This window comes from Pelophylax lessonae (genome assembly GCF_965119305.1).
Source record: "Pelophylax lessonae genome assembly, chromosome: 8".
Classification (NCBI taxonomy): domain Eukaryota; kingdom Metazoa; phylum Chordata; class Amphibia; order Anura; family Ranidae; genus Pelophylax; species Pelophylax lessonae.
Genome location: NC_138775.1, coordinates 238,583,678 through 238,607,974, shown reverse-complemented (window position 1 = coordinate 238,607,974; position 24,297 = coordinate 238,583,678). Strand labels below are relative to the sequence as shown.

Here is a 24,297-nt window from a genome sequence, read left to right as displayed (position 1 = left end):
GCAGGAAGTAGGAGGGTATTGACTGAGGGGACCACCCCTTGAGGGTGGGATATGTTAAAAGCTTTAATGTTAACATATTCTGTTGCCTAGCTACTCCTTCGGAGCAAAGTCTAATACCCCATATGTGACGAATATGAAGAGGCGGCGACTGTCGGAGGACTCAGAGAAAGGAATTTTACAGGTAAGATTTTACAAAAATTCAGTTTTCTAGGGGGCGTTCTGTACACCAACTGTGTATAGAACGCCTTCAGGTTGGCATATTGCATGTTACAGAAAATTACAGAGCTGCAGTTTGAAAAGGAAAAGGTAATCTTCAATAACATACAATTACAATAGGACTTATGTCGCAATTATAAATGCTATATTATATTACTATACTTATTTTTTTATTATTTGCAATTTTAGTCCCACAAAAGTGGAGTTACCCTTTAAATATATGATAAAGTATCACCAGAGCACAATGGCTTACACAAATAGCAAAGCTGCCTGCTTTGCTGGTCTGAATACAACTTTGATCAAATCTATTTGATAAGGGATGGGACGTGTCAGTCAGTATGGAGTACTTAACCACAAAGAAAAGAAAGTGCTGAAATACCTGTTAAATGGGACATCTTGCAAGATTCTATCACTGCAAAGGGACAGCAGACAGTTTTTCTGCAACTGAAATACAAAAAGGGTAATCATGTGAGATCACCATTTTAAGCTGTCAAGACTTTGCAAAAAATGGGATTTTTGACTTACCGTAAAAACTATTTCTCTGATGTTCATTGACAGACACAGCTCCTGATCTTCTTGACCATTGGGTTATTCTGCCCCCTACAGGAGTAGGGCACTAGGCAGAAAAAGAACTAGACTACGCCTATGTGCAGTCCCAGGGGGTATACTCCCCCTCTCTGCTATAGGTACTCAGTTTTGTTACAAGCAGTGTCAGAAGTATTACAACTCCACAGAGGGGTGGGTGCTGTGTCCGTCAATGAACATCAGAGAAATGGATTTTATGGCAAGTCAAAAATCACATTCTCTTTCATTCATTGACGGACACAGCTCCTGATCTTCTTGACTATTGAGACGTCCTAAAGCAGTGTCAAACATGAGAGGTGGGAACAGCAAGAAAAAATTCCCAAGGCTAAACCATAGCCAACCAGGTAACAGGAGCTCAACCAAAAACAACTGGAGCCCACCTGAAAAACAGTACACCCCCAAAGAGGGAACAATTCCCCTAAGCAGCAGTCTGGAAAACCTTGCGGCCAAACATCCGCAAATCCCAACACATGCACTTTATAAAACTTTGTGAAAGTGTGCACCGACTAACAAGTAGCCGTCTTGCACACCTGATGCAGTTACTGACGCCTGATGACAGAAGGCCCAAAAAGCACTGAGGGGCCACTTACAGTGTGCCTTCACAGGAAAAGAAGGAACCTAAACCTTAATGGAATAGGCCTGAATCACTGTCTGTCTGATCCTTCAAGAAATGGTTGCAGATGAAGCTGATCGCCCATTTCGAGGCCCATTCGTAAGCGCATACAGCAGGTCTGACATCCTAAAAGACTCCATAGCTGCCAGCAACACCCAAATAGCCTGAACCACATCCAGGGAATGCAAAGCAATTTCCTTAGGCTGTTTAGGCCTGGGACAAAGGGGAAGGAAACACAATGTCTTCATTCAGATGGAAATCAGAGACAACCTTCGGAAGGAATGATGGACAGGGGCGAAAAACTACCTTATCTTTGTGAATCACCAAATGAGGGGAACGACAAGACAACTCTGCCAAATCCGACACCCTGCACGCAGAGGGGATAGCCACCAAAAAGACCACCTTCTAGGACAGCGTAAGCAGGGAAATCTCCTGAGTATTTTCAAAGAGAGGCTTCTGTAGAGCTGAAAGCACCAAGTTGAGATCCCAAGGTGGTAGTGGGGACCGCACTGGTGGAGTCAAATGTCAAACCCCCTGAATAAAAAAGTACACACCAGGGAGTGCATAGCCAAGGGTCGTTGAAAGAAGACCACCAAGGCTGACACCTGGCCCTTAATGCTCAAGGCCAATTTCTGCATAACCCTACGTTGAAGGAAAGTCAAGACCTGAGCCACCGAAAAAAAGTGAGGGTCAACTCCAAGCGACTCAAACCACGAAATGTACGCTTTCCACGTACGATAGTAGATCTTCCTAGAAGTAGACTTCCTAGCTTTCTGTAGAGTAGGAATCACCGACCCAGACAAACCTCAATCATTCAGCACCTGGCTTTCAACAGCCAAGCCGTCAAGCCAGTGACTGATAAAGCAGGATGAAAAATTTGCCCTTGGTACAGCAGATCCTCCCTGAGACACCAAGGGGTGTCGGCAACCAGCAATACCAGGTCGGCGTACCAAGATCGGCGAGGCCAATCCGGAGCCACTAGAATAACCGGAATTCCTTCTGCCTCAATCCTGCGCAAGAGTCTCGGCAGAAGCTTGAGAGGAGGGAAGGCGTAAATCAGACGATACTGGCCCCAAGAGGCCACCAGCTCGTTTGTGGCGTCTGCTAGCGGATCCCATGACCGTGCCACAAACCAGTGCACCCTCCTGTTGAGCCAAGACCCCTACGGATGAAGGGACCACTCCCCTTGGTCCAACGCCTGCAGACTGAGATAATCCACCTGCCAATTTTCCACCCCTGGAATGTGAATGGCGCAGAGGGCCAGAACGAATGTTCTGCCCACTGAAGAACGTCGGCTTCCTCTAGAGCTGCCAATACACTTCTTGTTCCGCTCCGGTGATTGGCATAACCCAGCTGTGGCATTGTCCGATTGGATTCAAACCAGACACCACCATACAACCCCAGTATAGGTGGAGGGGGGGGGATAGATGACGCACAGAACCATTAGCTCAATGGGGGGGGGTCTAACGGGAAGGAGGGGAACCCAGGGGTCTGACCGTCCCGGTGGACAGCTACTGACCATAACATGAACCAGGTGGGCACTGCTCCAGACAGAACCTCCTTGCCATCTAAATGGGGGGCTGCCGGCCAGGAGGAGCGCTGCGACGCAGGCTGAGACATGGTCGTATGCAACCTCGCGAGGCGTTTAACTCGCAGGCCAGCCCCTGCCTGAGATGACCACTGGATCTAGATTATCCAGCCCATCGTCTAGTCCAGCAGTTGAGTGTAGATCTCACAGGAAAAAAAACAGGAGAAAAAAAAAATCAATCTAAAAAGGAAAAAAATTGCCAGGACCAGAGATTCCAGCAAGGAACTAGGTCCTTACTCCTGAATAGGCAGAAGAAAAAAAATGGAATACCTATAGCAGAGGGGGGGGGGGGGGGTGGAGTATACCTCCTGGGACTGCCCATAGGCGTAGTCAAGTTCTTTTTCTGCCTAGTATCATACTCCTGCAGGGGGCAGTATAACCCAATGGTCAAAAAGATCAGGAGCTGTGTCAGTCAATGAACGAAAGAGAAATTAACAGTTTGTGGATAGTATAGCAGCAGGCTTTTAGATCTGCAGATTCCTAAACATGGGAGCAGTTTATAAACAGATACCAGGGATAATGTAAAGGTGACTAGAGACATAACAGTAGCCCAAACCAGCTAGTTATGGCTATATTGAGAAACAGTCCTATGTCTGAACAACTTGGGTGACCTCTCCAGATATACAGTTTCTCACAAAAGTGAGTACACCCCTTACATTTTTGTAAATATTTTATTATATCTTTTCATGTGACAACACTGAAGAAATTAAACTTTGCTACAATGTAAAGTAGTGAGTGTACAGCTTGTATAACAGTGTATATTTGCTGTCCCCTGGCAACAAAAGGGAGTACACCCCTAAGTGAAAATGTTCAAATTGGGCCCAATTAGCCATTTTCCCTCCCTGGTGTCATGTGACTCGTTAGTGTTACAAGGTCTCAGGTGTGAATGGGGAGCAGGTGTGTTAAATTTGGTGTTAGCGCTTTCACTCTCTCATACTGGTCACTGGAAGTTCAACATGGCACCTCATGGCAAAGAACTCTCTGAGGATCTGAAAAAAAGAATTGTTGCTTTACATAAAAGATGGCCTAAGCTATAAGAAGATTGCCAAGACCCTGAAACTGAGCTGCAGCACGGTGGCCAAGACCATACAGCGGTTTAACAGGACAAGTTCCACTCAGAACAGGCCTCGTCATGGTCGACCAAAGAGGTTGAGTGCACGTGCTCAGCGTCATATCCAGAGGTTGTCTTTTGTATATAGAGGTATGAGCGCTGCCAACATTGCTGCAGAGGTTGAAATGGTGGGGGAGGGGGGTCAACCTGTCAGTGTTCAGACCATGTTGTCCCAGAAGGATGCCTCTTCTAAAGAGGATGGACAAGAAAGCCCGCAGTTTGCTGAAGACAAGCAGACTAAGAACAGAGATTACTGGAACCATGTCCTGTGGTCTGATGAGACCAAGATAAACCTATTTGGTTCAGACGGTGTCAAGCGTGTGTGGCGGCAACCAGGTGAGGAGTACAAAGACAAGTGTGTCTTGCCTACAGTCAAGCATGGTTGGTGGGAATGTCATGGTCTGGGGCTGCATGAGTGCTGCCGGCAATGAGGAGCTACAGTTCATTGAGGGAACCATGAATGCCAACATGTAATGAAGCAGAAGCGGAGACTGGGCTGCAGGGCACTATTCCAACATAACGACCCAAAACACACCTCCAAGATGACCACGGTCTTGCTAAAGAAACTGAAGGTAAAAAGGTGATTGACTGGCAAAGCAGGTCTCCAAACCCAAACCCTATTGAGCATCTGTGGGGCAGTCTCAAACAGAAGGTGGAGGAGCGCAAGGTCTCTAACATCCACCAGCTCTGTGATGTCATAATAGAGGAGTGGAAGAGGACTCCAGTGGCAACTTGTGAAGCTCTGGTGAACTCCATGTCCAAGAGGGTTAAGGCAGTCCTGGAACATAATGGTGGTTAAACAAAATATTGACAGTTTGGGCCAAATTTGGACATTTTTACTTATTATTAGACCCTCATATTATTATGAAGGGACAGAAAATGTACACTGTTATACAAGTTGTACACTCACTACTTTATATTGTAGAAAATTGTCATTTCTTCAGTGTTGTCACATGAAAAGGTATAATAAAATATTTACAAAAATGTGAAGGGTTCTCTCACTTTTTTGTGAGATACTGTATATTCCCTTTGTTGGTAATGTGTGGGTATATACACAAGCATACAGTGGTGGTTACATTTGTTCATTATACAGGTGCATCTCATTAAATTAGAATATCAAAAAGTTATTTTATTTCAGGAATTCAATTCAAAAAGTGAAACATATTTTATATAGAAACGTTACACGCAGAGTGATATATTTCAAGCATTTCTTTCTTTTAATTTTGATAATTATGGCTTACAGCTAGTGAAAACCAAAAATTCAGTATCTCAGAAAATTTGAATATTATATAAGACCAATAAAAAAAAAAAAAAAAAAAAAAGGATTTTATATACAGAAATGATGGCTTCCTGAAAAGTATGTCCATGTACAGTATAGTATGCACTCAATACTTGGTCGGGGCTCCTTTTGCATGAATTACTGCACCAATGCGGCGTGGCATGGAGGCGATCACCCTGTGGCACTGCTGAGGTGTTATGGAAGCCCAGGATGCTTTGATCTTGTCTCTCAAAATCGTCTGCATTGTTGGGTCTGGTGTCTTTTATCTTCTCTATGGGATTTAGGTCAAACGAGTTTTCTGGCCAATCAAGCACAGGGATACCATGATCATTAAACCAAGTATTGGTACTTTTTTTTGGCAGTATGATCTGGGGAGCCATGTCATCTGCTGGTGTTGATCCACTGTGTTTTATCAAGTCCAAAGTCAGTGCAGCCCTCTACCAGGAAGATCTAGAGCATTTCATGCTTCCCTCTGCTGACCAGCTTCATGGAGACGCTGATTTATTTTTCCAGCAGGACTTGGCACCTGCCCACACTGCCAAAAGTACCAATACCTGGTTTAATCATCATGGTATCACTGTGCTTGATTGGCCAGCAAACCTGCCTGACCAAAACCCCATAGAGAATCTAACCTCAGCAGTGCCACAGGCTGATCGCCTCCATGCCACTCCACATTGATGCAGTATTTCATGCAAAAGGAGCCCCAACCAAGTATTGAGTGTATACTATAATGTACATGGACATACTTTTTAGTAAGCCAACATTTCAGTATTATTTTATTGGTCTTATGCAATATTCTGATTTTCTGAGATACTGAATTTTGGGTTTTCACTAGCTGTAAGCCATAATCATCAAAACTAAAAAAAGAGAAATGCTTGAAATATATCACTCTCTGTGTAACAAATCTATAAAAAATATAGGAGTTTCACTTCCTAAATTGAATTACTGAAATGAATGAACTTTTTGATGATATTCTAATTTTATGAAATGTACCTGTATATGAAGTCTGTACTTCCTGCTGGTTAGCACTGCACAATAGCGCTTTACTGTTCTACCTCTCTCTGCAAAGCGATCAGTCTGCTCAGATTAAATGGAAACACTGTGTGTAATTTATCTTGTAAAATTCCCATTACAAACAAATGCTAAAGCAACTTGAATGTTAGCAGAGAAGTAATATCCCAGAGTTGCAAAAAAAAAAAAAAAGATAAGCAGATGCAATGGCCAAGAGATCTTTAACTATTGCAGCATTGCAGAGATGTGTTGCCCGTTCAAGTCAGGGGTGCCGAGTCAGGGGTTCTGGGTAGATACGTGTGTCACATGTATGAATGGGCTCTCTTTTCCAAGTTCTATTTTTAGACCAGGACAGAAATTTCAATCACATTCAATTTGAAGTGGTTGTAAACCCACTCTTATAACTTTTAATAAAGCTTACCTATAGGTACTGTAAATATCTCCTAAACTTGCACTGTTTAGGAGATATTTACATTTCATGCAGCAGATGAGGTCATCGGTGCATGCGCTCTGAACAAACAGCTGCCTGTGTCGTTTCTTCAGAGCCCTGTGCCGTGACCGGCAGCTCCTGCACGCATTCGCAGGATTGACTTCACGCGGCTCCTGGCCAGTAGCACAGCCGGAGTCCACAGACTAGGGAGGAAGATGGCTGAAGATGGATGCAGCTGCCAGCTGGGACGACAAGGGTTTCGTTTGGAGGCAAGGGTCACATAATGTGCGAGTATGCGATGCATACTCGCACATTATGCATTTACTTTCCAGGGAAGAAAAAAAAAAAAAAAAAAAAGAAGGGGGAAGAGTTTACTTCCTCTTTAACTACTGGCAGATAAAAATAAATACAGTATATAGAAGCTTGGGAAGCTTAGGGCTGCACAGCGACTAAGTGGTCAGCACTAGGGTCATCGGTTCAAATCCCAACTATGGCACTACCTGGAGTTTGCATGTTCTCCTACTGCCTGCGTGGGTTTCCTCCAGGTACTCCGAATTCCTTCCACACTCTAAAGACATGCTGGTAGGTGCATTAATAGCTCTAGTATGGTGTTGATTTACTAAAACTGGAGAGCACAAAATCTGCTTCAGCTCTGCATAGCATCCAATCAGCTTCCAGTTTTAATTTTTTTTTTTTGGCAAAGCTTAATTGAACAAGCTGAAGTTAGAAGCGGATTGGCTACCATGCATAGCTGCGCCAGATTTTGCACTGTCAAGTTTTAGTAAATCAACCCCAATGTGTATGCATGAATGGTAGTAGGGACCTCATATTATAAGCTCCCTGGGGCAGGGACTAAAGTGAATGTACAACATATACATGTAAAGCGCTGTGTAAATTGTCAACGCTATACAAGTACCTCGAAAAAATAAAAAAAAATATGATCAATTTGATTTTATATACCAATTATATACGCTTATAATTTGTAGTCCATACTATGTTCCTCCAGGAATATGCTCAGCCCTGTGAAGGATGTATGTGTACAGAACCTACCTGCTGGTGATTTGGAAAATGTTTCATGGCTTCTAGTAGTAAGTGGGTCACGTCTGCCAAGAGTTTTACGGGCATCCCTGCGGCCAGGTCCTGCTTGGTCAGGTTGAAAACACAGGCGCTGGCTGCTAGTTGTACAGGAAGGTTCGTTGGGTGGTTTCTCATGCCTACAACAACTAACTGGAAAAGAAAAAACAAATGCCATACACATACATATTACATAGAGGAAAAAACAGCCGATTTGTCCAAGGAGTCAGGAGCCATTCATTACCTTCAGCATCTCCGGGTTGGCTTTATCCATCACATGCGTCAGACTGAACAGGTGAAAAAGAGCTTCCCGCACAAAGAAGGAGCGCTCACTGTAGCGGCGCAATGCCTCGGCAATCTGCGTCTGATTTGCTTCTCCAGACACCTTTATACAAGAAACATTCAAAATCAAACAGAAAATAATAAAGAGGAACCATCAGAGCAAGGCAGGCTTTACATTCTACGTGTCTGCATTTTCCAGCATATTTTGTTGCAGTGGATGGGTGTACTATTTCAGTCACTAGGCCTTTTTAATGCTCACTGACTCAAACTATTTCCAGCCAAGAAGCATCATAGTACAGCACAGATGTGAATAAGCACTATTAGGCCTTAGTTACACAGGCATACGTGTATTCCCCTGTGAGGGCAGTGCTAGCCCGCACGAGCATGCAGAGTTCTGCACATCTCCGTGCATGCAGTCTTATTCATGTCAATTGGGATGCAGTGGCTGCATCGACACCGCCACTGTGTCCATGCATGTTGTGTGAATATCTCCTTAACAGTGTAAGTTTAGGAGATATCGACTGTACCTTATAGGCTTACCTGTAGGTACAAGTTCAAAAGTGGAGTTTAAAGGATAAGTTCACTTTTGGGAACATGGCACATGTTCCACGCGTTTTTAGGGTGGAACATGTAACATGTTCCCAACGCTGCAGCCGCTGCCCGATCTCCAATCACCATTTGTGGCGGTCAGCTTGTGGATTCTATCTGCCTGCCCGTATGGATGAACAGGCACACAGATACTCTGACGGATCTGCAGAAGACCTGCATTGCACCAACAATCTGCTTTACAGGCTCCAAAGTAAAAAAGAATAATAAATGCAGATTTATTTACCTGCATTATTCATATTTCATGTCTGAGGTTTACAGCCACTTAAACCTGATGCTTTGCCCTACATCATAACAGATCCTGGAAAGATCTCAGAAGGTGAGAGGAGGGTCAAAAACACCCAGAATTAATGCAGTATGCCATGGCATGTGATGGGTTCCCTGGAGTTTGGGGTCTAAGGATGTTGAACAAAAAAACTTTTTAAAGGAGGTTGTAAACCCAAACATTTTTTTTTTTAACCTGAAAGAGAAACGCATTATGAGCTAGTATGCATACTAGCTCATTATGAAATACTGTACTTACCTTAGAACGAGCCCCCGCCGTGCCGCCCACTTACCTCTATGACGAGCGACATGTTCTGTCGCCCATCTTCCGGGATCGCGGCATCCGGCCATCTGATTGGCCGGAGCCATGGTGACGTCACTCCCGCGCGCGGGAGCCGGCGATCACGGCACGGGGCTCTGAAGGAACGGCACCAGCGGCTGTTCCTTCAGAGCACATGCGCCAGTGATGTCACTGGCCGCATGTAAGGTAAATATCTCCTAAACGGTACATGTTTAGGAGATATTTACAGTACCTATAGGTAAGCCTTATCATAGGCTTACCTATAGGTAAAAGTTGCAGAGGAGGGTTTACTTCCTCTTTAATGGCTGTAAGAATAAAGCAACCCTGTCAGTAAAATAAAATTGGCCAAAAAGTTCACAGAAATAAATGCTTCTACTGCCTATAACCAAAAAGTGTAATAAAACAAAATACAGAAATATCAGTGACAGACATGGCATTCGCACCTTCACATTTCCATCTCCAGAAAGAAGTTCCGAGTACCCAGCCTCCGTGGCCAAAAGACCAACAAACTGGATTTGAGGTCGCTGCGTGAGAAAAGCCTCCACTGCCTTATCCACAACATGCTTCCTTCCAGAGATGTCCAATGAAACCAGGTTGAGCAGAATATCGTTTTGCTCTAGCAGCCGGCAAGCTATGTCCGAAGTGAACTGCTTGTCATCAGATATATCTAAATGGTTAAGATGCTTCAGCTCCTTGATCACTTCCAAGATTTGTGTGGTTGTCATTTTTAAACACTTCAAGTGGTGCATAGTGAGGGATTTCAGTCTGTCCTTGCACCCTAGAAGGGCAGTGATGTCAGTCACTGAGGTGTTGGAGATATCTAGGCTTTCTAGCCTGGGAAGTGACGCAACATCCGCCAGGTCTTCATTATAAAAACGAACGTTGGTGATGCTCAGAGCCCGAAGTCCAGACAGGCGGCTAAAGCATTGTTCATATGGATCCTCCAATGATAGAGTAAGAGAGTTCAGGACTAGACACTGGAGGTTTTCCCGGATCCATTTACTACCGCTGAGCCCACTGATGATGTCAGTAATAGTAATGTCAGCATTGACCCCGGTAGCATCTAGCTCCACCAATTTGTGGTGGCAGAATGCCCTACGAAAGGCAACAGCAGAAATTTTGGCCTTGCGGATGCAGGCATGCTTCAGCCTCAACTGGTTTCCACGGAAAATTCCTACAGATACTTCATTTAGTTTTCCTGAAATTGAGAAAAACAGCAACATGTTCAAAAAGCTGTAAACCACCAGTAATTATTACATATTATTCTGGAAATAAAATAAAAGGGAAACAATAGTTTTTACATAAACAAGTCCCTCGTAGTTCTGTACCCCATCTGTTTAAAATGGGCTGGGTTTTAAATACTGGGCTGGGTTTTAAATACAAAGCTGTAAAAGGCAAGCTTCCTGCTAAAAAGGTAGAGTGTACAGAGAGCCAGGATCCTACATTGAGGAAGGGGGCAGAAAGAGCAACCAGTATGCAGCACACTAAGGGGTATATTTATTTATACATGTTTTTCCACTCAAGAGTTACACATTGGATATAACCAGAACTAACGGACCTCTAGTGTGTAAAGCTGGGTACACGCAGGCCGGACATTGGCCGAAAACGGTCGGATCGGCAGAAACCGGCCGACCTTCGGCCCATGCATACAGATCCATGCCCGACAGAAGCCAGTCTCACAACCAGCTTCTGTTGAATGGGCATGCTTGGAAAACCAGCTGATCAGTGTGTGCTGCTGGGGGGGGGGGGGGGGGGGGGAGGTGGGAAGTGCCCATCAGAATACAGTAGTTCACCGGAGGAGATTGCTGCACTAACATCTGTTGGGTTAGTACAGTGATTTTTTTTTCCCATTCAGCCTGCTGGGTTGTGTACCCCCCGTATAAGAATACTTAGCCAAAGAGTAGCTTCCAAACAAGGTGATGCAACTCAATTAGTACATGGGAGAATTGATTTAGGAGATTTTTTCGAATACCCATTACATACGAACAATTTATTGCTTGAAAACTATCCACAGATGTTAGACAGATGTCAATTTTTCTGGAAACTGACTTGCTAGCTAAAAGGCCCCCTTCAAAACTCCAATAAAACGAGACTCCAATCGCTGTCTTGTTTCAAGAGGCTAATTGGTAATTGGCCAGCCCTAATAAAACCTCTGCCTAGGACTCCATATCTTTATACAGTGGCAATAAAAAGTATGTGAACCCCTTGAAATAAACTGGTTTTCTGCAGTAATGTGCCAGAAAATGTGTTCTGATCCTCATCTAAGTCACAATAGACAAACTAGGGGAGGTTGATTTAATAAAAAGGTAAATATGCTGTGCACAGCAAGTACAATTTCTCCAGATCGGAGGGGAAGCTCCGAAATGAGGGGAAGCTCCGAAATGAGGGGAAGCTCCGAAATGAGGGGAAGCTCCGAAATGAGGGGAAGCTCCGAAATGAGGGGAAGCTCCGAAATGAGGGGAAGCTCCGAAATGAGGGGAAGCTCTGCTGATTTCTATCATTCAATCATGTGCAAGCAAAAATGCTGTTTTTTTTTTCTTGCATGCGATTGGGTATTCTTTGGAAGTGAAGCTTTACCTCATTCTTCATTTTTTTTGCCCCTAGCACCTCCGTCACAGCAGTTTGCACTTCACTGATTATTTATGCCTTTATTTATATGTTTTTTATTATTGCACATTGGATGGCACTAGGAGCACCTTGGATTTATTAATTATTTATGGTTGATTAAGCACAATATTATTTATTCACCTATGATTATTAATGTTAATTACGTTAGGATAAGCGTGGCTTTAATATTATATACCTACTTTGATAGATTCGGTTTTAATTGAAAGGCTGAGTTGAGAGCTGCAGCAGATCCTGTCTTCTACACCTAATTTTTGCAAGAGACATCTCTGTTATTAAGTGATAGCGCAGGGGCCACTTTTAAATTATTATTTTTACCTCATTTACTAACTTCTGGTAAAAGTGCACTTGCAGTGCACACAGGGGAGGGCTGGCAGCCTTAAGCCTGGGGGGCAAGTCAGGTCAAGTGGCCCGTTGAACTACCGAATCAACTCACCATCCATGCCCAGCTTTTTAGTGGGACTGTGACATTGCGACAGACAAATCTGACACAAAGTGACACTTTTTGGGGACCAGTGACACTAATACAGTGATCAGTGCTAAAAAATGCACTGCTACTGTATAAATGACAATGGCAGGAAAGGGGTTAACACTAGGGGTGATCAAGGGGTTAAGTTTGCTCCTAGGGAATGCTTTCTTACTGTGTGGGGGATGGATGTACTAGAGAAAATAAAAAGATCTGTGTTTCAGCTCAGCTGAAACACAGATCTCCATCTTCCTGTGACAGAACAGCCGTCTGCCTTGTTTACAAAGGCAGACCGCCGTTCTGTCATTCTCCTGCATGATCGCAGGTGACCTGCTGATTGGCTCCCGCTGTGTCGCGTCCCCTAGAACCCGTGCACAAAATCACGCATCGGTATGTGATTTTGCACAGCCAGGCCGCCCTGCCACACTATATATGCGGTGGGCGGTCTGGAAGTGGTTAAGCTGGATGAATGGGTCCTGTAGTCCTGCACTAGTTGGGGGATCGGGGGTGGGTGACACATGCTGAGCTCTAAAGGGGCTTATGCTGGGACCTGTAGTCCTTCACTTTTGGGGGGATTACATCCCCAAAAGCAAAGGACTGCAAGTCCCAGCATGAACCCTGGCTGAGATCTACACATGTGACCTCCTCCTTTGCGGCCAGCTTACGCTCCCATGACACAAGGGGGAGCCCTAGGGGACCTCAGGGACCCAATACCTTTAAAGAGGTTGTAAACCCATGAAACTATTTTTTTTTTTTTTTTGCTGCAACCTGAAAGAGAAACCCATAATGAGCTAGTATGCATCGCATACTACCTCATTATGAAATACTTACCTTAGAACGAACCCCCGCTTACCTGTATGACGGGCGACATGTCCAGTCACCCGTCTTCCGGGATTGCGGCATCCGGCCATCTGATTGGCCAGAGCCGCGGGAGCCGACGGTCACGGCACCGGACTCTGAAGGAACGGCACCGGACTCTGAAAAGATGGCACCAGCGGCCGTTCCTTCAGAGCGCATGTGCCAGTGACGTCACTGGCTGCATGTCAGGTAATTATCTCTTTAAAGAGGAAGTAAACCCTCCTCTGACACTTTTTCCTATAGGTAAGCCTTTATTAAGGCTTACCTATAGGTAGTGTAAATATCTCCTAAAAATGCACTGTTTAGGAGATATTTACCTTACATGCAGCCAGTGACGTTACTGGCGCATGCGCTCTGAAGGACCGGCCGCTGGTGCCATTTCTTCAGAGTCCGGTGACGTCACCACGGCTCCGGCCAATCAGATGGCCGGATGCCGCGATCCTGGAAGACAGGCGACTGGACATGTCGCCCGTCATCCAGCTAAGCGGGCGGCACGGCGGGGGCTCATTCTAAGGTAAGTATTTCATAATGAGCTAGTATGCGATGCATACTAGCTCATTATGTCTCTCTTGCAGGGTCAAAAAGAAAAAAAAAAAAAAAGGGTTTACAACCTCTTTAACTGGACTGTATACAGCATGTATATTGATGTATAGCTGCTCCTGGCTCTAAATACTTGTCTCATACCTGTATAATACAGGTATGAGACAGGTATATAGTACCAGGAACAGCTTTACATCAATATACAGGCTGTATACAGTGCCAGGGGGAAAGTACAGGGAAAAAATGTCCACATCATGTCACTTTTTTTTTTGGTCACTCACTGGCTGCTCTTCTCCGAGTGACAGTGCCAGGGGAAAGTACAGGGAAAAAATGTCCACATGTCACTTTTTTTTTTTGTCACTCACTGGCTGCCGCTGCTCTTCTCCGAGTCCCGACCACCTCACAGACACTGTCCACCGCACCGCAGCAGGTAACTTCACTTAGAATCTCAATCTGGATTGCCGCTGACCCGCTGTTGCCCGTTGCAGACTTGCATTTTCCTAGGCCAGGCCAGCCACCTCTTCTGCATCGGCCCCACGTTGATGGGATGGAGGGAGGAGCCGAAGGTGGGAGGGGCCGGGCGGCTGGGGCCAGTGATCGGCGCGGAGGACGGCCGACGGCTTTGCATGATGGGTCTCCTCTCCTCTCTGCTCTGGAGACCGCTACGTCACTGGTTGCTAGACGCTAAGCGGCCGGTGATCTAGCAACCAGGTCTCCAGGGCAGGGCCATGGCAGGAAGTGACAGCGTGTCTGTGACTGTGACTCACTGACTAGCGACATACCATACCGACGGACGGCGGGACTGACCCCAAACTGAGCGGCCTTTTCTGAGGGGGATTAGACCGGCCCGGGGGGAAATTGCCACCTTGCCCCCCGGGCCAGCCCGCCTCTGAGTGCACAGTATATTTGCCTTTAGTAAATCAACCCCAATGTGTTTTAGCTGATAATTCACAAGCAATTCTAATTTCTTGTGTCAGCCAATGAGGAGGGGAGTCCTGCAGACTGACCATGTTATATGTTACACCCTAAATACATATAAAAACATGGTTAGAAAGCTGGGATTCTCTTTAAATATTATATCAGCATCACTTATAATATATAAGAAAAAAAAATGTCTTACTTTGAATTGCCATCGTTTGCAAAAGCCGATCCGCAACTTCCTGTGGAAACACTGCGGCATCTTGTAAACAAAACGTTCCATCGGGTCTCTCCCTGCAAAACTTCTCTAAGTTGGAGCTCAAGTAGTGCAAAGTTATATCAACTAATGAATTAGGAGAGGCTTCCTCCTAGGAGAAGGATAAATGGAGAGAAACATTACAATGCTTTCCCATAGAAATCTAACGCGACCTTTGAAAAGAAAAAAAAAAAACACATTAAAAATGTCGAGCATGGGGGAACGAATACAACTGAAGCTAGCCTCTAAACAAATAAACTAGGCTTACAGGGTTTTTACATCTGAACTCCAGGAATTATCTTTCACATCTAAGGCCCCTTTCACACAGGCGGACCGTTCAGATCCGCCTGTTCGTTTTTTTGATGGATCTGAACGGTCCCCTCATGCTTTCCTATGGGGCATCGGATGGCAGCGGAGACATGTCTGCTGACATCCGACCCGTCAAATTTGGACGGATGGAAACCCTATTTTCCATCCGTCCAGCGGATCGGATCGGATGGGAACGGACCGACGGTCCGTTCCCATCTGATTTCCCCCATAGAGATGCATGGGGAACTGACAGCTGTGTCTTCGCACACAGTGCAGAGACACAGCTGTCCTCCTGCTGCTCAGCGGGGGATCGGCGGCTCGATCCCCCGCTGAGAAAAACGGAATCCGTCCGACGGACGTATAGTGTGAAAGGGGCCTAAAGCTCACCGTAGCAGCCTGTGCTACATACAGCTGGTGTTGGTCATTTCCAGGTGCTTCTTTAGGCTGCATTCACACTTAAGCGTAGCGTTTTACTGCGTTTTTTTACCACGATTTTCAGGCGTTTTTTTCAGCCGTTTTTGGAGGCAGGCATTGACATCTATCAAAAACGCTGGTAATCAGCCCAAAAAGAAGCTCATGTACTTTTTTCAGCTACAGGCGTTTTGCAAAATGCTCAGATGTGAACAGGGGTCATTTAAATGAATGGGGTTTTACTTGTTGGGCGTTTTGGAACTTTTTTTTTAGCGTTTTTGGAGCTGAAAAACACTCAAAAACGCCCAGGTGTGAATGGAGCCTAAGTGACCTGCATTCAGCGGGGTCAATTTACTAAAATTGTATTGTTTTTGTTTGTCTTTTGTCTCTTGTTCATGCATTTACTAAAGTTGTAGAAAATCTGGTGCAGCTCTGCAAAGAAACCAATCAGCTTCCAGGTTTAAGCCTTAGTTCACAATGAACACGGGTTTGAATTTGCACGATTTCAAAGACACATTTCAGTCCGACTTTGGGGGCGACTTGAAAGACATCTGTGCAGGTTCATGCACAGAGGTCTATTGAAAATCGCCCCTTTGTCCCGGTTCACACTATTGCGATGCCGGAACACTGGGAATATACTGCGTGTTCCTGCATCACATCCGCAGAACAGGCAGTTAACACTGCCATATGCGATACGCTGGGGGTGTCGATTCAAAGTTAACGACACCTCCAGATCAGATCGCATATCACAGTGCGATCTGACAGTTCGCACATGAATTGGATCGCACTGGTGTGACCACCATGCGATCCGATTCTGCTGCGGACCAAAAAAAAAAAAGGTCCTGTGTGAGTTCACTGCGATTGCGATGCAAATTCAGCCATACAAACTGTATGGCTGAATTTGTACCGCACAGACATCGCATGTGATTTTAGGAGCAGTGCGTTTCGAATCATATGCGATACCTGTGACCGCATTAGTCTGAACCAGCACTGAAGGAACTACTTTTGGAAATGGGTGTGGCACCGATTGGGACGCTCTGATTGCTGGCAATAGGCTGCTATTTGAACAATTGAACAAGCTGAAGTTAGAAGCTGTTTGGCTACCATGCACAGCTGCACCAGATTTTGCACTCTCCAGTTTTAGTAAATCAACCCCATTATACTGTCACTCGCTCAGCACCTCCACTATTCAGAGAACGGCTTTTATTTTTTCCATAAAGGCATTCTCTGATTGGAGGTGACACATCCACTACTGGAGTTCAGCTTTAGGTTTTTGTTCCTCAATAAATGTATTAAAACCCAGCTTATAGTGACCCCCACTATAAGTCCGAAACTAAAACAAAGCCCCCCCTCTGTATACAGTACTTTACTTACCTTTCCGAGTGTTAAAACTCTGCTGTGTTGCAGATCCCCAGACCCTGCTGGTCATTTTAATGTACATAATCTTATACACAGGGCAAAGCAATAGATTATCTTAGACCTTGTTCACACTAGTGGTTGAGGGGAGATAAAACCCTGCAGTTGTGCTGTGTTTTTTTACCACCCTTCAACCACTCCCCCTTTAGCTGCAGAGGCAGTGGCCTAGGGTGTACACATGCCATGATATTTGTAATTGAAATGAAGATGGGTGAACCCTTGAGAAAGTCATGTGTCAGTGACGCACCACGTCGGGAGGAGCCGGGTGACGCCACTTCCGGCCACGGCAAAAAAAACGGAAGTTTGGATTCCATAGTGTTCTTCTTGTGTGCTGCTGGTACACATAGCAGTTATTTCAACTGTAAGTCTACTTTTTTTAAAAATAAAATTAGCTTTTTATACTACACCATGAGGAGTATTCTTCCTATTATATGTGCAAGCCCATTGACTGTTTTGCAGTTGAAGTGTGTTACCTTTTGGAAAAAAGGTGAGCCACCATTGCTTTGCTTCGTGGCAGGAATTATACCCCCTGTAATGTGACCCATTCAAGTGAAAGGGAACACGCTGCAAGCGCCCCACAACTATGTACAAATGCCAAGGGTTGCAGCGCACTAGTGCAGGGTTCAAGGGTTTAATGCATGCAGTGAGGGGCAAAACCACCTCCTCATGACCTGTCTAATGTTCTCAGAATGTGGGTTACAGAATGTGTGAATGTGGATTACTCTTCAGGGACTAAAGCAAGTGAATGAGCCCTTTAGGCTGAGCTCCACATGGTTTCAAATGAAAGTAGTTGTAAACCCTTACATATACCCAGTGAAGGGACTGGCCTTGAGTGCTATTGGCTGGGGGTTCAGTGTGTCCCTGTGCCTTTAACCACTTGCTGACCGCCGCACGACTATTTACTGCGGCAGTCAGCCCCCTACTGGCAAAACGACGTAGGGCTACGTCGCTCGCCCATGAGCCTCTAGGGCCGGTCACTCGCGATCTCCCGCTGGAGAGGGAGAAAGGCAGGCGGCTGATGTAAACAAAGCCGCCTGTCATTCTCCCTGGTGTAACTGCAGAGATCACACGATCCTGCTATGTAGGATCTAGGGATGCACCGAATGTTCGGCAACCAAACATTATTCGGCCGAAAATAGCAAAAAAAGCACTTTCGGTGTTCGGCCGAATAAGTAAAGAGGCGGAATAAATTTGTGCCGAACAATAGGGCTGAATGATAGTCGATATGATATCGACTATAGTTCTGTGGCCGTAGGCGATATTCATATCGCCGAGGTCACGATATTTACATAGGCAGGGGGAAGGGACTTGGAGGAGGACAGGAGGACTCACAGACTTCCGTGTTAGGCAGGGGAAGCCGGGACACTTGAGCGGTGAGCATACATACATTACTCACTCGTGCACTGCAGCCCGCCCCACACATTCAGTGAGTCTTACTCTCCTCCCTAGTTTTTTCAATGGCACATTCAGGGAGCCAATCACGCCGTGATTAGCTGCACAGCGAACCAATCACGCGTGCCTGCACACCTGATTGGTTCCGCTGTGCCGCTACTCACGGCGTGATTGGCTTCCTGAATGTGCCATTGAAAAAACTAGGGAGGAGAGTAAGACTCACTGAATGTGTGGGGCGGGCTGCAGTGCACGAGTGAGTAATGTATGTATGCGGCTGTGCTCCTTTCCAGGCTCCTACTAGTCCACCTCCAGCCTCCTACTACCACCACTATGAGAGACTGTCTGTCACTGTATAATCTGATCGAGTCCACACTGACACTGACTGACTGTCACTGAGTAATTGATGTTACCATATTAACCCTGACCTGCCCAGTGCCCTGTATCTGCAATTAAAATTTACAAGGCTGCCTGCATGCTTCCTGATTTCCATTCCCAGCATCCTTCCCAATCCCTACAGTGTCACTAACATTAACCCTATGGTACAAGGCTGGAGTGTGCACTGAATCCCATTCCCTACAGTAACATTTAGGGAGAGAGAGAGAGACATGAGAGGACGAGAGAGAGACATGAGAGGACGAGAGAGAGAGAGAGAGGACGAGAGAGAGAGGGAGAGGACGAGAGAGAGAGGGAGAGAGAGAGAGAGAGAGGACGAGAGAGAGAGAGAGAGAGAGAGAGAGAGAGAGAGGACGAGAGAGAGAGAGAGAGGACGAGAGAGAGAGAGAGAGAGAACGAGAGAGAGAGAGAGAGGACGAGAGAGAGAGAGAGAGAGGACGAGAGAGAGAGAGAGAGAGAGAGAGAGACGAGAGAGAGAGAGAGAGAGAGAACGAGAGAGAGAGAGAGAGAGAGAGAGAGAGAGAGAGACGAGAGAGAGAGAGAGAGAGAGAGAGAGGACGAGAGAGAGAGAGAGAGAGAGAGAGAGAGGACGAGAGAGAGAGAGAGACGAGAGAGAGAGAGAGAGAGAGACGAGAGAGAGAGAGAGAGAGGGGACGAGAGAGAGAGAGAGAGAGGGGACGAGAGAGAGAGAGAGAGAGGGGACGAGAGAGAGAGAGAGAGAGGGGACGAGAGAGAGAGAGAGAGAGAGGGGACGAGAGAGAGAGAGAGAGAGAGGGGACGAGAGAGAGAGAGAGAGAGAGGGGACGAGAGAGAGAGAGAGAGAGGGACGAGAGAGAGAGAGAGAGAGGGGACGAGAGAGAGAGAACGAGAGAGGGGACGAGAGAGAGAGAACGAGAGAGGGGACGAGAGAGAGAGAACGAGAGAGGGGACGAGAGAGAGAACGAGAGAGAAAGAGAACGAGAGAGAACGAGAGAGAACGAGAGAGAGAGAGAACGAGAGAGAGAGAGAACGAGAGAGAGAGAGAACGAGAGAGAGAGAGAACGAGAGAGAGAGAGAACGAGAGAGAGAGAGAACGAGAGAGAGAGAGAACGAGAGAGAGAGAGAACGAGAGAGAGAGAACGAGAGAGAGAGAGAACGAGAGAGAGAGAGAGAACGAGAGAGAGAGAGAGAACGAGAGAGAGAGAGAGAACGAGAGAGAGAGAGAACGAGAGAGAGAGAGAACGAGAGAGAGAGAGAACGAGAGAGAGAGAGAACGAGAGAGAGAGAGAACGAGAGAGAGAGAGAACGAGAGAGAGAGAGAACGAGAGAGAGAGAGAACGAGAGAGAGAGAGAGAACGAGAGAGAGAGAGAGAACGAGAGAGAGAGAGAGAACGAGAGAGAGAGAGAACGAGAGAGAGAGAGAACGAGAGAGAGAACGAGAGAGAGACGAGAGAGAGAGAGAGAGAGAGAGAGAGAGAGAGAGAGAGAGAGAGAGAGAGAGAGAGAGAGAGAGAGACGAGAGGACAAAAAATTGGCAAAATAAATGGAAAAAATGCGAAACACCGCGTTCGGTATTCGGCCAAGCATTTCATTATTATTCGGCTTCGGCCAAGAATTTCATTTCGGTGCATCCCTAGTAGGATCGTATGTCTCTGTGGTTACATCACAAGCCACGCCCCCCCCCCACAGTTAGAATCACGCCCCTAGGGATACATTTAACCCACTGATCACCAATAAAGTTAACCCCTTTCCTGCCAGTGTCATTTTTACAGTAACAGTGCATATTTATAGCACTGATTACTGTAGTAATGTCACTGGTACCCCCAAAAGTGTCAGTCAAGGGTCCGATCTGTCCGCCGCAATGTCGCAGTTCCGCAAAAAAAAAAAAAAAAAAAAATTACATGAATCTTTCCCGTAGTTAGTAAACGCAATAACTTTTGCGCAAACCAATCAATCAAAGTACGCTTATTGCGATTTTTTTACCAAACATATGTAGCAGAAAACAAATTGGCCTAAAATTTTAAAAAAATTTTGATTTTTACATTTTTTTGGGGGGGAATTTCATATAAAAAAAATGTGAAAATTTTTTTTTTTTTCAAAATTGTTGCTCTTTTTTGTTTATAGCTCAAAAAGTTAAAAAATCGCACAGGTGATCAAATACTACGAAAAGAAAGCCCTGTTTGTGGGAAAAAAAGGATGTCAATTTCATTTGGGTACAGCGTCGCACGACCGTGCAATTGTCTGTTAAAGTCACGCAGTGCCGAATCGCAAAATAGGCGCTGGTCTTTGAGCAGCCAAATCCTCCGGGGCTTAAGTGGTTAAGAAGGGGTGGGCTCCCTTCAGGTTTATCTGCCCTACACATGTCCATTTAGGTGCATGTGCTTCCATTGTTGGAGACTCACAGAATTTAGAGTTAGGTCCACAGAAAACGTGACTTAAAGCGGAGTTCCAGCCATTTACTCACCTGTCCAACGGTCCAGCGATGCGGCCGCCGGAAGCCTCGATCCTCTCCCTCGGCGCCGGCATCACTGCTGTGGGCACCCGGCTGTTACAGTTTGCGGCTTCACAGCCGGGTACCCACTGCGCATGCGCGAGTCGCGCTGCGCGCCGTGATTGGCCGGCAATCTTCTGGGACCTCCGACGTGTCCCAGAAGATTGCAGGGAGGGAGGGGGAGAGGAGAACTTCCGCTCAGGGCGCCGCGGCGCTCCGAGCGGAAGTGGGAGCGGGTACCTGTCAAAACTAGGTACCCGCTCCCCCCCCCCAAAAAATGACATGCCAAATGTGGCATGTCGGGGGGTCAGGACTCCCTAAAGCGGAAGTTCCACTTTTGGGTGGAACTCCGCTTTAAGGCCCGTACCGATTGTCGGCCGTAAAGATTCGGCCGACGTCCGATCGGCCGATTGTAGGCTTGTTAGTATGATGCTTCCGACAGCCGACAGCGCATTTTCGGCCGAACAGAATATGTCGTGCAAGCATTAAAATTTTTGTTGGCCAACACTAGAACGGCCGATTGTTCGCCAGTCAGTACAGATTTCGGCCGACAGACAGCAGATTTGCAAGACTGGGCATGCTCAGAAAAGAAAAAAAGACAAGGAAAGTTAACCATCACATGTCATCACTTCTGCAGTCGGCTGTTGTTGGCCGACAAAATTCGTGTGCAGTCTTTTGCACTTTTCAACAGACAAGACAGCCCTCGAACAAAAGACGGCCGATCGTTCGGCCGACGATCGGTATGTGTGTACGGGGCATTACGCATGCATTTTCAAATGTGTGCAACTAAAATGCTGGTTTTTAAAATGCATACTGTTAAGACAGGTCAATTCGGTTGGTCCCAGGCTGGTCGATAAGTTGAGTTTGGAAATTTCTTTTTTATACTACCTCTTTATTGCAGCTCTGTATTCATAAATACATTCTTAGATGTATTTTTATTAAAGCGTAACTCCACTTTTGTAAAAAAAAAAAAATATATATATATATATATATATATATATATATTTCCCCTTTGTGTGATCTTTGTACATTGCAGGGATTTTAACAAACTTTGTTGCAAATTCCTACCTTTTGTTATTCTGAAGAAATCATTGTTTGTTCCTCTGTGCTCAGTGGGTCAAATGGGAGTGGTTTCATAATTATCATTCAGCTGTGGTAGCTGCAGAGCTAAAATGACGAAAGCTGCTGGGCCTGCATCCCTTTAGACGTGTTCCTATCACCAAAAATGACATTTTTGAAGCAGGGGATGCCCAAAATCTGACTTGTATCTTAGTGTAGAGGAAAGGTAATTTTTAATAACATTCAATTACAAACTGACTTGCGTACCAATTATATACGCTATATATCCTTTATTTCTTTTTTTTTTTTTTAAGCAGCCACTCGGCCATTTTAATAAGGAGGGGGGATGGGGCATCACCCCCACTCTCGCCACCGGGATCGTCAAAGCGAGAGCAATAATTCTAGCAAAAGACCTCCTCTAACTCTAAACTGGTAACCGTTATAATTTTTAAAGAGTCTCCTATGAAGATTTTTAAGTACCGTAGTTTGTCACCATTCCAGGTGTGCGCGCAATTTTAAACTGTAACATGTTAGATAATCTATTTACTCAGTGTGACATCATCTTTCACAATATACAAAAAAAATTGGGCTAACTTTTCGTTTTTTTGTATTTTTATTTTTTTTTTTTAAAGTTGCGTTTGAAAGACCGCTGCGCAAAATACCGTGTGACAAAAAATATTGCAACGACCGCTATTTTATTCTCCAGTAATTTTCCAGTAAGTAATTTTCTAGCAAAAAATACTGATTTTAACTTGTAAACAACATGTGCCTGAAATAGGCCTGGTCCTTAAGTGCTGGTTCACACTGATCCGACTTGTCTGTGCTGTGCAATGGAACCGTTCTAATCCGAGCGACTGAAGTCGCTCCGACTTTGCAAAAAAATAGTGCAGGAACCTTTTTCTAAGTCGGAGCGACTTGCATTGACTTCTATTATGAGAAGTTGTTGCAAGCCGCGCTGAAGTCGCGCTGCACGGGCGACTAATGAAGTCGGGATGACTTCGAGTCGGATCAGTGTGAACTGACACTAAGTGGTTAAAAGCTGGCCTTCCCTCTTGTGTTACTTTAACTTTTCTTTGCTCTGCCTCTGTTTGCCTGCAGGAGTAAACAGTAGAAGCTCTGGGTAAGCTCCAAGTCACTCGGATTTGAATCACACAAGACTAAAGACTGTAACCCTGCCAAGAGGTAACAGAGCCATGTGATCGGCTACTTAGGTACCCAGCAATCCATTGGGCAATCAGATGAACTGGTTGCCCTGAAGAGTGTATGGCAGGGATCACATTTAAATAAAAGTTTTAGTTTAACCCTTTCATGCCTAAGCCTTTTTCTGACATTTGTTGCCAACAAATTAAATCAGTATTTTTTGCTAGAAAATTACTTAGAAACCCCAAACATGATTGAGAAAAAACAGTAAAGTTAGCCCAATTTTTTTTTGTATAATGTGAAAGATGATGTTATGCTGAGTAAATAGATACCCAACATGTACCAATTTGGACATTGTCACTTAAGGGTGTACTCACTTTTGTTGCCAGTGATTTAGACATTAATGGCTGTGCGTTGAGTTATTTTGAGGGGACAGCAAATTTACACTGTTATACAAGCTGTACACTCACTACTTTACATTGTAGCAAAGTGTCATTTCTTCAGTGTTGTCACATGAAAAGATATAATAAAATATTTACAAAAATGTGGGGGGTGTACTAACTTTTGTGAGATACTGTAAGTTCCCCAACCTCTGAGAGGACAGGTGGAGGGGGTATTGTCCACTAGAGGACAGGTGGAGGGGGTATTGTCCACTAGAGGACAGGTGGAGGGGGTATTGTCCAC

General features: G+C 45.4%; 1 protein-coding gene across 1 annotated transcript in view; it reads right to left on the bottom strand.

Moving 5' to 3' along the window:
- ZYG11B (zyg-11 family member B, cell cycle regulator) overlaps nt 1-24,297 on the bottom strand; it is an 87,691-nt gene that overhangs the window by 49,605 nt on the left and 13,789 nt on the right. The window contains exons 2-6 of the mRNA XM_082266026.1: nt 14,970-15,135; nt 9,804-10,558; nt 8,152-8,292; nt 7,884-8,060; nt 596-660 (exon numbers count right to left, since the gene is read on the bottom strand). Coding sequence (XP_082122152.1) covers nt 596-660; nt 7,884-8,060; nt 8,152-8,292; nt 9,804-10,558; nt 14,970-15,135 — 1,304 coding nt within the window. The remainder of the gene's footprint in view (nt 1-595; nt 661-7,883; nt 8,061-8,151; nt 8,293-9,803; nt 10,559-14,969; nt 15,136-24,297) is intronic.